This window comes from Chrysemys picta, chromosome 10 (assembly GCF_011386835.1).
Source record: "Chrysemys picta bellii isolate R12L10 chromosome 10, ASM1138683v2, whole genome shotgun sequence".
Classification (NCBI taxonomy): Eukaryota; Metazoa; Chordata; order Testudines; family Emydidae; genus Chrysemys; species Chrysemys picta.
The window spans coordinates 47582020-47598961 of record NC_088800.1 but is presented as its reverse complement, the minus strand read 5'-3'; the positions used below and the strand labels follow the sequence as shown (position 1 = coordinate 47598961).

General features: G+C 49.7%; 1 protein-coding gene across 2 annotated transcripts in view; it reads right to left on the bottom strand.

Annotated features, from left to right (window-relative positions):
- PML (PML nuclear body scaffold) overlaps positions 1–13875 on the bottom strand; it is a 34888-nt gene extending 21013 nt beyond the window's left edge. Inside the window, exons 1-5 of one of the 2 annotated variants that reach the window (XM_005290497.5) lie at positions 13697–13875; positions 11417–11901; positions 5623–6206; positions 4382–4443; positions 174–260 (exon numbers count right to left, since the gene is read on the bottom strand). In XM_005290497.5, coding sequence (XP_005290554.1) covers positions 174–260; positions 4382–4443; positions 5623–6206; positions 11417–11901; positions 13697–13702 — 1224 coding nt within the window. In that variant the 5' untranslated portion in view covers positions 13703–13875. The remainder of the gene's footprint in view (positions 1–173; positions 261–4381; positions 4444–5622; positions 6207–11416; positions 11902–13696) is intronic. The other variant, XM_024104019.3, reaches the window with a different exon arrangement.
- Between the last annotated feature and the right edge of the window lie 3067 nt (positions 13876–16942).

Below are 16942 nucleotides of genomic sequence, written 5' to 3'. Positions count from 1 at the left end.
GAATCAGCATAGCTCTGACAACTTCTCACTACAGCCCAACCATCTGCCGTACCTTTTGGTCCAATTGTTCTGCCAGCCGCTGGGCTCCTCCCCCCTGAGCTCAGGTCCCAATCGGAGAGGGAGGGTCATTAGCAAGCCAGAGCTCAATTTTCCATAATCAGCAGGAAACTTACTATGCCCAGGTGCGTCTCCTGGATGTTGCCGGTAAGCATGGGAACCGGGTGCTGCTCTCGAGTCCTGAGCTGAGTAAACTCCCCTGGCTGAAGAAAGCACAAAGGAGCAATTAAAAGGAGCCCTTGGCATTCGGGCTGATAAGGGCCAGTGCATATCTGAGGTCAGCTTCTCGGAGTTCTAATCTGGACATTACAGGGGCCAAATCCAAAGACCCCAAGGAGCTGCTTCCTCAGCTTGGGCTGATTGGTGGCCTGCTACAGCTGGGGAGAGAGAAAGGGAGAAGGTGCTGCAAGAGAGGCTGAGGAACCACTGAGTGCAGGAGCCTGGTGGGATGTAGCCCAGGTAGCTGGACCTCCAGAGGAAGAGGATCATGGGACGTGAGTCTGGGAAACAGCTGACTTGAGTGGCAAGGTAGGGAGTGGTCCAGGGAAGCAGTTAGGGAATAAGAACATAAGTATGTCCAGACAGGGTGAGACCAATGGTCCATCTCACCTAGTAGCCTATCTTCTGACAGTGGTTGATGCTAGATGCTTTAGAGGGAATGAACAGAACAGGACAATTATCAAGCGATCCACCCCTGTCATCCACTCCCAGCGTCTGGCAGTCAGAGGCCAGGGATATCCTGAGCATGGGATTGCATCCCTGGTCATCTTGGCTAACAGCCATTGATGAACCTATCCCCCAAGAACTCATCTAATTCTTTTTTGAACCCTATTATACTTGTGGCCTTCACAACATCCCCTGGAAACATGTTGTACAGGTTGATTGAGCATTGTGTGAAGAAGTACTTCCTTATGTTTGTTTTAAACCTGCTGCCTGTTAATCTCATTGGGTGACCCCAGGTTCTTGTGTTATGTGAAAGAGTAAATAACATTTCCTTATTCACTTTCTCCACACCATTCATGATTTTATAGCCCTCGATCACATCCCTCCTTAGTCGTCTCTTTTCTAAGGCGACCATTCCCAGTCTTTTAAATCTCTCCTCATACAGAAGCTGTTCCATAGCTCTTAATCTCCTTTTGAGATAGGTGACCAAGTAAGATGGATTTATGTAGTTGCATTATGATATTTTCTGTCTTATCATCTATCCCTTTCCTAATGGTTCCTAACATTCTGTTAGCTTTTTTGACTGCTGCTGCACGTTGAGCAAATGTTTTCAGAAAACTATCCACAATGACCCCAAGATCTCTTTCTTGAGTGGTAACTGCTAATGTAGTTCTCCTCATTTTGTACGTACAGTTGGGACAATGTTTTCCAATGTGCAATACTTTGCATTTATCAACATTGAATTTCGTCTGCCATTTTGTTGTCCAGTCACCCAGCTTTGTGAGATCCCTTTGTAACTCTTCACAGGCAGCTTTGGATTTAACTGTCTTGAGTAATTTTGTATTGTGTGCAAACTTTGCCACTTCACTGCTTACCCCTTTTTCCAGATCATTTATAAATATGTTGAACAGCATTAGTCCTAGTACAGATCCTTGGGGGACCCCCACTATGTACCTCTCTCCTGAAACTGACAACTTAGTCCTACCCTTTGTTGTCTGTCATTTAACCAGTTGCTGATCCATCAGAGGACTTTCCCTCTTATCCCATGACTGTTTGCTTTGCTTAAGAGCTTTAGGTTTGGGACTTTGGCCAAGGCTTTCTGAAAGTCCAAGTACACTATATCAGCTAGAAGCAACAGAGGGTCCTGTGGCACCTTTAAGACTAACAGAAGTATTGGGAGCATAAGCTTTCGTGGGTAAGAACCTCACTTCTTCAGATGCAAGTTGCATCTTATTACTGTTATTACTGTTAAATTAAAAAATTTGTTCCAAAGCCTCCTCTACTGATACCGAAATCTGGGACAGTTCCTCAGATTGGTAATCTAAAAAGAATGGCTCAGGTGTGGGAGGCCACATCCTTTGCAGTGAAGTCCTGTGCAAAGAATTCATTTAGCTTCTCCACACGGGGCTTGACTTCCTGGAGTGCTCCTGTAGCACCTTGATCATCCAGTGGCCCACTGATTGTCTGGCAGCCTTCCTGCTTCTGATGTACTTAAGATTTTTTTTTTGCTATTAGTTTTTGTGTCTTTTGCTAGTTACTCTTCAATTTATTTTTTGGCCTGTCCAATTAAACTTTTACCACATTTTTTACCGTGTTGTTTAGCCGTGGTGGCACTTTTTTGGTCCTCTTACTGTTTTGTTGTTGTTGTTGATTTGGGGTCTACATTTAGTTTGAACCTCTCTTATGGTGTTTTTAAATAATATCCATGCAGCTTGCAGGCATTTCACTCTTGTGACTGTTCCTTTTAATTTCTGGAAGCCAGCTGGGAGAAACCAGTTCTAAATGCTTCAAATAGGGTCCATGGACTGGAAACAAGAGGAGTGGGTGGGTCTGGGTTCCCCTACACACCCCAGCAGAGGGGTTAAATGCTGTGGTTTAAAGGGGTCTGAACCCCAAGGGGCTGGAGACAGCTGACCCTTTTCTATAGTTACCAGTGTCCTGCGTCACTAGATGTTTCACCACCCCTAGAGGGGAGCAACCACTAAAGATTTGGCTAGAGTCATAGTGAAAAACTACCAAGCACAGGGCTAAATGGTGATTGGCTGAACAAAGGGGGCATATGTGCCACAGTACCTGTTCAACTGTGGGGAGCGCATGCTGCTGCAAGCAGCCCTGGAGAGGTCGGGAATAACAGGCTGGCACAGGCCTCAACTTGCCCCTGCCTCAATTACAAGAAGAGGAGCACAAGTCAGCATCATGAAGTGTAATGCTCTGGCCTGGGCTGTGCAGGAGGTCAGATGAGATGATCTAATGGTCTCTGCAGGCCTTAATCCTACGGGTGACATTCTGGCCCCACTAAAGTCAATGGCATTAGAATACCTAGCTGCTATGTGGTGCTTTTCATCAACAGATCTCAAAGCTCTTTACAAAGGAGCATTATCCCCATTTTACAGATGGGGAAACTGAGGCACAGAAAGGGGAAAGTGACATATCCAAGGTCACCCAGCCAGAGAACCAAGAATAGAACCCTAATCTCCTGAATCCCCATCCAGTGCTCTATCCACTAGGCCACACTACCTCTCCTTGACATCATGAAGGCACGATGTCACCTCATGGACCACCCATCCAAATGTGCTTCTCTGTCTCCTTAGTTGTTTATATAGGGCCACCATTGGGCTAAAGTGCTTTGCGAAGCACAAAGCCAGGCCAGGCTCTGGTCCAAAGGAAGTTACAGCCTCCATGGGATCACCACCTCTTTGTGTGGCCTATCTAGGGGTCCCAGCTTCTCCTAACTGACCCTCTTCAGTTTGTTTTCAATCAGAGCAGTCCATGAACTCCCTCCTTAAACTGACTCTATCAGTCCTTCAACTCCAGGGCATGCATTCTCTTTCTGTCTCCTGGATGCTTTCTCAGAGGCTGCCTGGTGTGGGTCTGTAGCCCCCTGACTATCTTAGGCCGTTCTGCCTCTTTCTCCCTCTCTGTTCTCTCCTAGTTATACTGGGCCATTTTCTCTGTTGGTCACAGGTGTGGCTGCCTGTCTCCAGGGTTGGCAGTTCTGGCAGCTATGCAGGTGTGTGATCAAGCTGATTGCCTGTAAGCAGGAAAGACTCTCCACTCCCTTCTGCCTAGGCTCAGTATGGGGTGTGTGACCCCGTTACAGAGACCAACCAGTGAGAGGTGGAGCAGGCAGAGCAGCGGCTCGCCAGCGAATGGGGGGTGGTGACAGAATGGGGTGGGAAGAAGGGATGTGGAAGAAAAGAGGGAGAGGTCTCTGAATGTGGGCGGGGGGGGCTCTTCTAGATGAAGGGAGAAGCATGAAACAGACCTGTCCCCAAGGGTGGGAGTTGGGGACAAAGACAGAATGTCATGGAGTAGAACTGCACGGTGGTGATGGTCCCTGGGGGATCTCTGTTATTAGGTGTCTGGACAGAATCTCACCCACGGGCTTCAGCACAATGAGGTGCCATGCTCCCCTCCTTCGGCCTTTCCCCTGCTAGCACTTGGTGGGAGGGACACGGCAGCCACGCTCCCATCAGTGCAGAATCGCGTCCCCCCCGCACTCCTAGTCCTGCTCAGCACTCCTTACCCCCCATCATGCATGTAAACTAAGCCAGTGCGGCAGGTGGGAGCAACTACAGAATCAGCGCTCCCCCAGCCCTTGGCATGGCAGGAGCCCTCCCCTACCCCTTTGATAAGGGCAAATGCAAATAGCTCCTCTCACCCAGTCCTTAGCTGAAGACACTTCACTCACTGGAGCTGTTGGGGCAGCGCAGAAGACAGCATCTACGAAGGAGAAAGATTGAGCTGGGCGGGGCTGTTCTCAGAGGCAGTGAAAATACTCCCAGATTCCTGGTTACAGTGTCAGCAGAGTGTCCCCATGCCCTGCAAGCAGCTGAGCTGGAAGTGGCCTTTGCGAAAGGCTTGTAACTGTAAGATCTGGCTTGCTTCTCATTCTGATTCCCTATCCCTCATCAGAAGCCCAACTGCTAGCTTCTGGATGAGCGAGGGACATAGGTGCCTGCTATCTTAGCCGGGAGTCCGGCAAGCAGAACCACAGCAGTAAAACCAGCACGTCATAAAATCCTGGCTAACAATCTTCATATCTGCATGGGGAGATGGGGCAGAAACCACTGAGTGATGCTACCAATAGCCCAACCTCATTGCTGGTGGAACTGACTGCAGTGGAGTTACACCAGGGGTGAATCTGGCTGCCTGCTTTCGGATAGAGCATAGAGTTGCCACCTGGCTTGCAGTGATGTAGGAATGGCCTCAACTGGAGGAGGTGGTCCTGAGTTCTTCAAGACACTGAGGCCCTGCTTTTGGGAAACAGCTTCCTATTCTGAAGGGGCAACTCCTAGCTCTTAAGTCATCCAGCTAGCTGACGGGCGGGCCCAGTTGCGTCGGAGTGCTATGGATTGCAATCCCAAAACTGGAGCGCACAGGCTGGATTCTCCATTGTCCTGCACCTCAGGCCATCCTTTACATCAGTAGGTGCAAAAGGCTAGGGAATCAGAAAGGGAGCTATTGCCACCCACTTTGCACTGGTGGGAATGATGGACCCATGGCATGGGGCGATGGGGAATCAGGGGAATGGGACCGAGGCTGAACCCTGAAAGTTAGAGCACCGTTAGCTGAATGAGGGTCAATTATGCAAAGAGGGAAAGAATTCCTGGACTCTTGAGAGACACTGATATTTTGTGAGTTTTAACGTAGCTGCCCCAAAGTGTAACATCTTCCTCCGATTTCACAGGGAGCATTTTGCAAGAGGGAAAATAGTTTGTGCCATTTTTGAGGTATAATAATTAGTAGTTAGCAAGGCAGGGCAGGGCAGGTGGTACAATGAGGACCATCTAGCATGTCAATCAGACATGGCATCATGCAGCCATTCCTCCAGCCCACCCAGCACCACCCTATCTCACTCCAGCAGGAGCCACATAGGTCAGGTCTGTGAAAGCGTCTTACCTCTCTCCCCAGTCACTCTTTCAAACAGAGCCTGGAGTTTGTATTTACACTCGGCGAAGTCTCCAGCCTGCACACTGGTTCCCACTGCCAGAGGCTGCAGCTTCATGAGCTCCTCTAAGGACTCCTTGATGAAGGGGTGCATGTCCATCACTTCCTGGTCCGATGCATAGAGATGCATCTTCTCCACTAGCTGTTCACCAGCCCCCATCCTTTTGAGCACGGCTTCCATCTGCTTCAGCTTCCCCTCCAGGTCCTCGTTCCGCAGGCGGTGCTGCCTGTCCACCATCTCCAGCAGCTCCTGCTCCTTCTCTCGGATCAGCTTCACCATGTGTTCGACTCTCTTTCGGATCAGCTCCTGGTTTTCAGTCCTCACCTGGTCTATGTGGTCAGCTTTGCCCTTTAGGCTTTTATAGACATCTTCAAAGTGGGCCTTCTTCCTCTTCAGCTCTTCGCTCAGGCTCCCCAGCTCCTCCTGCCGCCGCTCGATTTCTGTCTGGATGTTGCAGTAGAGTTTTGAATGCTCACTATCCAGGAGCGCACAGGAACAGCAGAGAGGCTTTAAACATCCTCTGCAGTAGATACTACTGATGCAAACACAATACAGTTTAATTTGAATGTATCCTAAGAAGTCCATCTTCTCCACAAACCACTGCTTGGGCTACAGTTGGGGCTGGGGCAAGGCCTTTGGTTGTAGCCACATTCTAAGCCTCGTGATTAGAGCTGGTTGGGATTTTTTCAAATAAATTTTTTTTTTTAGTCAAAAAATGACAATTAGTCCCAAGTGAAACCGTTCGCAAACAGGATCTGTGTAAACGAATTTCATGACTCGACAAAATGTCAAGCAATGTTTCAAAAGGGTTAGTTTCAACATTTTCAAAAAGAAAAATTCTGGTTTTCTGGTCCAAAACAATCCTAAAAAAAAAAAATCAAGCTAATTGCAGTCAAAAAAGAGAGAGCTTTATAAAACGAAAAAAAGGTCAAAAATTAAACAAAATGTTTTGATTTACGCAAACAGAAACTTTTTCTGGTTTGGAAAAATCATTGAGATTTTGACTTTTTGTCCTGATTCAGGATGTGGAAAAAGTTTTGAACTCTCGAAGATTTTAGTGGGATGGGAAACCATTTCCCACTCAATACTATTGTGATGTGAGGTGCAGGGGAAAAGGTGAAAAGTGGAGGAGAGGAGAAGGACAAATAAGATCTCCAAAGTTTCCCACTGGCAGCCAGATTTATGACTGTTGATTCAAATATTTGGCCATTGGCATATCCCTAACAAAAGCATTCCCTACTGGCACATAGAGAAAAAGGGCAGAGACATAATGGGATAATAGCTGCATCCTGTGGAAATTCCCTTCCCATTCTGGGGAATTCCTTAGAGATTCTCTGGGATAGATCCTCCTCAGCTGGTGTTAATGGGAATAGTTGTGCTGAAATCAATGGAGCCATGATGATTTACACCAGCTGAGGATGATGCCTTCTGTTTTTCAGGGAGTCCAGAAGAGGGACAGTCTCCAAAGAGAAGATGAATGGAGAAAATCTGCAGCCCAGCATAGCCACCCAGGGGCTGGAATCTACAAGGTGATTCATTAGGAGCTGTTTGTAGAAGTTGTCAATTCGCTCTTGATGAGAAATGGTATATCCCTGCCTCTCTGATTCCATTTCTCCTCCCACTCAACTGCTTGCAGGTACCAACTAAATTAACAGCCGAGGCACAGAAAGGCTAAGAGACTTGCCCAAGGTCACACACAGTCTGTGGTAAAACAGGGATTTGACACCCACCCCCAATCTCCAGGCCCTAGCCTAGTCCCCTAAGCACTGGACCAGCCTTCCTTGCAAGGACATACTGGTGCAGCTGCAGGAATGGTACTAATGGTGTCAGCTGCACCATACCCAGGGCTCAGTCACTACTTTCACCATGCAGGTTATGCTGAGCGGATTTCCATGACTTGGTGGAGAAAATGCCTTAGTCCCATCTACCCTAATATCTTAGCACTGATTTCAGCTGCACTGTTGCTGGCAGTCATTGGCCCAGCTGCACCCAGTGAGTAAGGGAGACAGAATATCCAGGATGTCTATGCAACACATGCTTCTCATTTGCAGTAATCTCACCGGGCCAGATTCTGATCTCTGTTACAGTGGTATAAAGCCAAGCGTAACCCATCAGTGACAATGAAGTCATTCTGCATTTATAATGGTGCAAATTGGATCCGAATCTGGCCCATTCTGAGGTTAAAACCGTGGGGTCTGGGATACAGACACCTAGAGCCTGAGGAAATCTGAGACATGCAGAGAAATGTGACGTGAGATTCTCTCTCCTCTTGCCCAGTCTTGTTTCTTTTCATCCCCGTCACTTTTCAGTTTGATGACATCCCAATTAATCCCACCCCGAAGTGTGATTTTAAAATGCTACAGGCAACCAAAGAAACAGGGCTGGGTAGATGGGAGGAATAATCAAACCATTGTCCTCTAAGAGAACCAGGGATTTAATTAGTGATTGGTTCAGGCAGCAATAGATTACTATACATGTGTGTTATATATATGATCGGCAGGTGAAGCTTCCCCTCGGTGAGGCTAGCTCCCTGTCCCGCCTCTTCTGCCTGTGGCCTCACCCACACTGCACCCCAACTCTGCCCCAGGCCTACCTCCTCCTCCCCTGCCGCAGGTGTCCCTCCTCTCCATCCCCCCTCCTCCTCACCACTTCGGCTCCTGCCGCTGCTCACCGGTCCCTCCTTCCCCCACTTCCCACTCAGTCCCCTTGCCGCTGCTCGCCAGTCTGTCCTCCCACCTCTCGGCCCCCCTGCTCGCCCTATGCAACCCTCTTCTCTTTCCCCCCTCCTCCCCACTCGGCCCCACAGCCACTACTCACTGATCCTGTCCCCTTTCCCCACTAGGCCCCCCACCTCTGCTCGCTGGTCCCTCCTCCCTCCCCCTTCCCTTGTCATCCCCCTCCCTGTGTGCATCCCTCCTCTCCTCCCCCCTCGCCCCCTCACCCCTCTCCACATCCTCCCCCTTCTTCCCACACAACCCCTGCCCCTGCCACCCGCTTCCTATTGGAGGTCGAGTTGGGGAGGAGGGACTGGTAAGCGGCAGCAGGAGGGCCCAGCAGAGCAGAGAGGAGGAACTGATGAGTGGCGGCAGGGATCACCAGAGAGGGGGGCGGAGAGCGCTGGAGAGGAGCAGCTAGGCGGAGAATGCTGAGCTTTTATATGAGCCATGCAAGTTCCGGGGCAGCTGAGGAGGCGGTATCTGCTACTAAGCTTCCTGGGTTCATCAGTGTTCTCCCTGGGGAGTCCCAGGGACCTGGGAAGCTGAGTAGCAGATACCGGCTCCTCAGCTGCCCGGGAACTTGCATGGCGCATAATAAATAAGCAAACTCTTCCTGCGAAAGCCCACTCCCAGCAGGGAGAGGAAGAAGTGGAGCCACCAGAGCCCAGGCTTCCAGTGGCAGGATCAGCAGCAGCTGCACCAGGGAGGTTTTTGCCCCAGATCCCTAAATGGCCCCCTCCAGGATTGAGCTCACAACCCTGGGTTTAGCAAGCCAATGCTCAAACCACTGAGCTATCCCTCCCCCTCAAGGTCCCTGCAGAAGAGCAGCCCTGAGGCACTGTTAGAGGTGCAGGGGGATGCGAATTCCAGCCTGACCCCTGTCACAATCTGCTGACACCCTGAAGCAAGAGTGGGAATGTACAGAGGCCACTTGAAAAAGAGCTGGCATCATTTTACAGATGGGTAAACTGAGGCACAGGAAGAGGCTGTTGTGACGTTACACCCCATACTCTGCATAAAAAGATGGTTATGATATGAATACGGCATAACTAAGATATACTTTATGCAAGATGGCTCATTGGAAAGGTTATGATTTACTGAATGTGTAAAAAGCAACAGAGGGTCCTGTGGCACTTTTAAGACTAACAGAAGTATTGGGAGCATAATCTTTCGTGGGTAAGAACCTCATTTCTTCAGATGCAAGTAATGGAAATCTCCAGAGGCAGGTATAAATCAGTATGGAGATAACGAGGTTAGTTCAATCAGGGTGGGTGAGGTGCTCTGCTAGCAGTTGAGGTGTGAACACCAAGGGAGGAGAAACTGCTTTTGTAGTTGGATAGCCATTCACAGTCTTTGTTTAATCCTGATCTGATGGTGTCAAATTTGCAAATGAACTGGAGCTCAGCAGTTTCTCTTTGGAGTCTGGTCCTGAAGTTTTTTTGCTGTAAGATGGCTACCTTTACATCTGCTATTGTAGATGGCCAGGGTGGTTGAAGTGTTCTCCTACAGGTTTTTGTATATTGCCATTCCTGATATCTGACTTGTGTCCATTTATCCTCTTGCGTAGTGTCACTGACAGTCAACCTGCAGGTTCTTACCCACGAAAGCTTATGCTCCCAATACTTCTGTTAGTCTTAAAGGTGCCACAGAACCCTCTGTTGCTTTTTACAGATTCAGACTAACACGGCTACCCCTCGGTTACTGAATGTGATTATCCAGTTTGTATGCATGTATCATTTCTCTCTCTAAAGTTAGGAATATTGACTATGTAACAATTACATCTGTGTGTGTACATGGGAGGAACACCCACCAGACAGTAGGCAATCCTCCTGAATGACCCATTTGAGGAGGACAATAGAACTCTGAAGATACTAATCTCCCACCTTCCTGAGGTGTTTCCTGGGATGCTGCATTGACACTACAAGGTCAGGTGATAACGTCACCTGATGAAAAATACCCCCTTGGACACTGCTGGTACTTTTCCACTGTAGGTGGATGGGGATCAAACAAAGGATTCCTGCCTTAGGTAAATCCTTTTTAAGGGCTGGGGAGGGGGGTGATCTTGACTCTCCTCCATTGCCTACCCAAGAAGAAGGACTGCTGAAAGTACCTGAAGGGACAAAGGAACTAACCTTAGGGGAAAGGGAGGGGTGAGTCCAGACTGAGACAAGGGTCCAGTCTGTAAGAAGAAATAACTGGAACTCCAAGCTACAAAAACTCTGCAACTTACCTAAAATAACATTTAGAGTGAGAAATTACTTTTTGAAACTACTCTTTAAGATCTTACGCTTAGTATGTGTATTTTGTTTTATTTGCTCAGTAATATGCTTTGCTGTGTTTGCTATCCCTTATAATCGCTTTTATAGTTAATAAATTTGTTTTGTCTATTATTAAATCCAGTTTGTGCAATTTCTACCTGGGTGGGGCAAGAAGTTGTGCATATTTCTCTTCACATTGAGGGAGAGGGCGAATTTTTATGAGCTTGCGCTGTGCAGATCTTTCTATACAGCGCAAGACAATATTATTTTGGGTTTATTCCCCAAAGGGGGTGTGCACGTGAGTGCTGGGTGAATCCTCTGACACAGAGCTGGCTTCAGTCTGTGTCTGCAGATGGGTGTGGCCCTACCTCTCTGTGTGTGCTGCAAGAGGCTGGCGAGCCTAATTCAACAAAACAGGGAGAGGGAATCCAGGCTGGTGGAGCAGGAGGGGCTCAGTGAAACCCCAGTACATCAGGTGGCATCCCAGAAGAGGGGTCCAACTCATCACAGCTGTGACTTGCCCAAGGTCGCATAGTGGGTCAGTGGAAGAGCTGAGAATAGAACCCAAGGGCCATATTCTTGCTACATGATTCAAGTAGCTCCTGCGGAAGTCAATGGGCGTTACCTTCATATCTTGGTATAAGAAGAAAGGGGCCTAAGTTCCCTAGACTCCCAGGCCTGGCCTTCACCACAGACCCTCCCTCCCAATACCCTTTTCCAATGTGCTCACAACTTTATGGGAATAAATCATAGCAGGTTGATGTTCTTACCTTGTAATATAGTTCTGGTCATTGTGAGTGGGATTGGAACAGAAGAGGATTCTGGACTTCCTTGCTCCCTCCAGAAACTGTTTGGCAGATTCTGCCTTCAGCTCCCTCACCTTCCTGGTTTCATGGCTTTTTTTCTTCGAGAACCACTGGTGGGCCTCAAAGCATCTGATGCAAAAGAATTCCTCACACTCAGAGCACCAGAACTCGGCCAGATCGTTGCAAAGGTCACAGACCAAGTCGCTGCTGCTGACAATCTTCTGGTAGGTGCTCAGCTTGGCCTGCAGATTGGCAAAGAGCAGGTTGTCCTGGTCTGGGATCCCACTGACTTGTGGAATGGGAGCCTGGCAGATGGGGCACTGGCCAACGGGCTTGTTCTCTTCCAGGCAGCTGGTGCACAAAGTGTGAAGGCAGGACAGGAGCTTGGGATTCCTGGGTTCTTTCCGGCACCCCTGGCAAAGCAGGAATTGAAATTCTTCCTCCATCACCTTTGGGAGAGAGAGAGACCCTGGGAGTCACCAATGCTGTGCTGCTCTGCTGAGAGACCCAGTGAGTGATGGGGGAGGAGAGTGGGTGGGATGAAAGACGTTTCTATGTAACAGTAATAATATTCCAAGCTAACGATGTAGTGTATTTTTTTTTAAATCCCTTCTATCCATTTTAAATTTGCCACCTTTCAATTTCCCCAGGCATCCCCTTGTTTCTGTGTTTTGAGGAAGGGTGAAGGGGAACAAAGAGAACTACGAAGTGTTGTGCTGTGTGGTATATGGCCTGTATGATGGGATGGACCAGGGCTAGAGGCACCCTACTGGAGGCTGCAGGATCCTGCCCCTGAATATTGCACTCATATATTTGTGCCTACATATTGCAAATTCATGGCTCTCAACATCATGCAAACTGGCTTATTACAGAACACAGTTCACAGTGACATTGCATGCAGCAGAGCTGCACCCTATCTCTCCTGGGTGTCTACGTTGTCCCCACTGCTCAAGTATAAAACCTCACCACGGGAAGATTATTTTATCCAGTCCTGGTAGGCAGGGAAATATTATTATCCCCATTTTGCAGATGGGGAACTGAGACACAGCACGGTTGAGTGACTCACTCAAGCCACCCAGGGGTTAAAATGCAGAGATCTCACAACTCCCCAACTCCCACAAAACCATCTCACCCCTCTTCCCCACTGTGTCTGCCAACTAGTCACCAGCTATTAAACCAGAGGCTGGACTCTGTGTGCCCTGGATAAAGTTTGGAGGAGGACTCCAATTATCCCTTAGTGGTAAGAGATGGAGGAGAGCCATCTCTCCCAGCACAAAGGAATCTCAGTCCAGGTAGGGCTGTGATGCTACCTCTCAGCATGAGCATACTGTCATGCCACGTGTGAGTCTGTCCACCTCTGTACTAAGATCTGTTGGAGGGGTGGCGTTAGCGTCAAACACCACATGACATATGTTAGTCACTTAATGCACTGCTGAAAGGCGCTCAGATACTATGGCAATGAGCACAGCATAAGAATTAATATAGAATAGACACAGCAACAAGTGCAACAACAAGGATTTTACACTGGAGTGCGGATGGGTGGGAGATGGGGTGAAGCTCCAGCCTTGGCAAAGCTGTAGTTACAAAAAATTAGTCTCTGTTCCTTGTCAGCAAGTTTGCAGAGCAAACTGCATCCCCTCCCCTGCTGGGAATATTAGCCCTAGGGATGTGGGTCGCCAGGTGGGTGGAGCATGGCCTAGGGGGTGTTGTGTGGGCTTGTTTTCAGAGGTGTGGGCTACTTTTGAGACCCATTTCAGCTTGTGGTTGTTGAAAAATCTAGCAGCCAGTTCCTGTTGAAGTCAATTGCAATGCAACTTTGTCAGGTCTTTGGGATATCAGCTGGGGAGGGAAGCAGGCAAGTAATAGAGGAACATGCACAAGTAGGATGCCAGCTCTGAGAGCTAACTCCATGGTCCTATCCTGGGCACTAGATCCAGCCTCCTCAATATTTCTGGGATAGCCCCAAATTCACGGCCTGCCTGCCTCATGTGCAGGAAGTTAAGGGTGCATGAAACCACAGCATTTTGCCCTCTCGCATCATGGCACAACGGTGTCACAGGGCAGAGATGTGCTGAGGCTGTGCCACAATGCTGATGTGTGCCCCCCAAAATGGGTCTCTCCCAGAAATGGTCTCCAAAAAGTGGGGAGCTGGGGTTGTCTCATGCAGGAATTCCCCCACCCCCTCTGTGTAGCTGGGAAACAAATGGCACACTATCACCCAAAGATGAGTGAAAGATAAAATACCTGCATTGAAAGCGGATGCACAGCCAGCTCCTGCCACAGCTCTGGGGACGGTCTATCTGCTGCTGTGGCCAAGGGAGAGTAACAAGGAACTTCCTGCGAAGCAGAAGTGCCACAGCTAGTTTCATTTTCTCTGTGTGACCTGCAGGGAGGAGGAGCTGCAGGAAGTTTCCACTGCTGCCAAGGAAGGCGGTACAGCCTAGTGTTGGGGGAAGGGAGCAGCTGGCTGCAGGGCCTGAACAGGCCGAGTTCCCTGTTTGTAGGCTGCCTGTGCTTGTGCCTGGGTCCTGCCTGGGATGCCAACATGTCAGTGCGCAGCAGGCTTGGTACCGGCCACTGGGTGCAGTGAGGTCTGCAAGGCCCTGACTTGCCTGTGTCTACGGTTAACATAAGTCTGGGTTTTCCTGGACATGACCTCTTTTTTTTGATCTGCCCATCTGTGTCCGGGAGGATTTTTCAAATAAGAGGCAATGTCTGGGATTTTTCCTTGCAGAGCAGACCTTGCAGCTCAGAAAAAGCTATCTCCATGCCCCGATTGTTCCCTCCCATACATCCGCAGCTGCCAGCAACATAAATTGCTCCCTGTCAGAATTTGCTGCCTATGTGGTACTGAGCATATAACCTGCCCTAGCCTGACCTGCCAGGTAAGCGGAGCTGCCATTGCCTCTCAGCTGGGCTGCCTGTCCTGCCGTGGGGCCTCAGAGCCTGGCCAAGAGGGGTGACAGGGCCAGGCCCTGGCTCTGCACTCGGATAAGAGGCCTGCAGGGAGGCACTGACGGGCTGGCGCTGTGTCCTGGGCATGCCCTCCACCTTGAGAATGAGACTGCAGGTACCCCCTCAGTACCCCCTCCCACTACACATGCACCCCCAAATACCTCCCTCCAAGTACACACCCACCCCTCCAGTTCCCCCTCCCTCTTCCCCCTGGTAGTGTACTCTATTTTGGAACTTGAAATATGTAACTCTACCTGTGCCCATGCTTGCTGGTCAGCCCTATGTGTGGCAATGAGAACAGATCGCTGTGCCCCATCAGGGTCCCTCCATCCACCGGGGGGATGCCAGGAGTCTGTGTTTGTCAAGTGTCCTGCTGTGCTCAATCACTTGAATCTCCATCCCATGTGCTGGGGATGCTGGGCACAGACATCCAAGTCTCACTCACTGGGTATAAGCCTCACTCATCAGCATGCTATCTCTTTCTCCACACACATTCCTAAGCTTATCTTACTCATTTTGAGTAAATAGATAATATTTTTACTCAGGAGCTGCAATAAACAACAATACATCCGGGTCCTCAGGCACTGGGCCTAGTGCTTGTAAAACTGCTTTCCAAGCTTGCCTACTGTGGTAACTATGGAGACTACAGGCCCGCCTTGAGAGGAGGCTATGTAGGAGGGGTGTGTGTGTGTGAATATTTGACAGTCAAGAAAATGAGTTTGCCCAAAAAACAAGCAGGACTTTTGAAAGTTTGTGGATTCTGCAAAATACAGTTCAAAATTTAAGCCACACTGGACAAATTCATGTCCTCTGGGATCTCCAACCATCCAGGTTTTTATTCCAACCAGCAAATAATTGTTAAAATCCACTGGTTTGCATTGGCTCTTAAGCAAAATAAGCAGTCATGGGATAAGAGGGAATTTTCTCTCATGGATTGGTAACTGGTTAAAAGATAAGAAACAAAGGGTAGGACTAAATGGTCAGTTTTCAGAATGGAGAGAGGTAAATAGAGGTGTCCCCCAGGGATCTGTACTGGGCCCAGTCCTATTTAACATATTCATAAACAATCTGGAAAAAGGGGTAAACATTGTGGTGGCAAAATTTGCAGATGATACAAAACTACTCAAGATAGTTAAGTCCCAGGCAGACTGTGAAGAGCTGCAAAAGGATCTCACAAAACTGGGTGACTGGGCAACAAAATGGCAGATGAAATTTAATGTTGATAAATGCAAAGTAATGCAGATTAGAAAACATAATTCTAACTATATATATACAATGATGGGGTCTAAATTAGCTGTTACCACTCTAGAAGAGATCCTGGGGTCATTGTGGATAGTTCTCTGAAATCATCTACTCAATGTGCAGTGGCAGTCAAAAAAGCGAACAGAATGTTGGGAATCGTCAAGAAATAGACAGAAAATATCAGATTGCCTCTGTATAAATCCATGGTATGCCCACACCTTGAATACTGCATGCAGATGTGGTCGCCCCATCTCAGAAAAGATATATTGGAATTGGAAAAGGTTCAAAAAGGGCAACAAAAATGATTAGGGGTATAGAACGGCTTCCGTATGAGGAGGGATTAATAAGACTGGGACTTTTCAGCTAGGAAAAGAGGCGACTAAGTGGGGATATGATAGGGTTACCATACGTCCGGATTTTCCCGGACATGTCCGGCTTTTTGGGCTCCAAATCCCCGTCCGGGGGGAAATCCCAAAAAGCCGGACATGTCCGGGAAAATCGGGACATGCGGGGCCGGCGGTGCGGGTGCTCGGGGGCCGGGCCGCCGGTGCCGGGCCGGGCCGGGGGCTCGGGGACGGAGCGGGGCTGGGCCGGGCCGGGGACTCGGGGGACGGGACGGGCCGGCGGAGCGGTGCCGGGCCGGGCCGGGGACTCGGGGGCCGGGCCGGGCCAGCGGTGCCGGGCCGGGCCGGGGGCTCGGGGGACGGGACGGTGGTGCCGGGCCGGGCCGGGGGCTCGGGGGACGGGCCGGCGGTGCCGGGACGGGACGGGGGTTCGGGGGACGGGACGGCAGTGCGGGGCCGAGCCGGCGGGGCGGTGCTGGGGGCCGGGCTGGGAACCGGCGGTGCTGGGCGGGACGGGGGTGCTCGGCCGGGCCCGGGGCCGGCACCCCAGGGCCCGAGCCGACCCAGGCTGGAGACGCCGGGGGGGGGGCCAGACTGGGCCGCGCCTCCTCCCCCCACACCCCCGTTACCTGCTTCAGGCTTCCCGCAAATCAAATGTTCGTGGGAAGCAGGGGAGGGGGCGGAGACTTTGGGGAAGGGGCGGAGTTGGGGCGTGGGCATGGGCGGGACTGGGGCGGGGGCGGGGCCCCGTGGAGTCTCCTCCTTTTGGAGGCACAAAATATGGTAACCCTAGGATATGATAGAGGTCTATAAAATCATGAGTGGTATAGAGAAAGTAAATAAGGAAGTGTTATTTACTCCTTCTCATAATACAAGAACAAGGGGCCACCAAATGAAATTAGTAAGTAGCAGGTTTAAAACAAACACAAGAAAGTATTTTTTCACACAA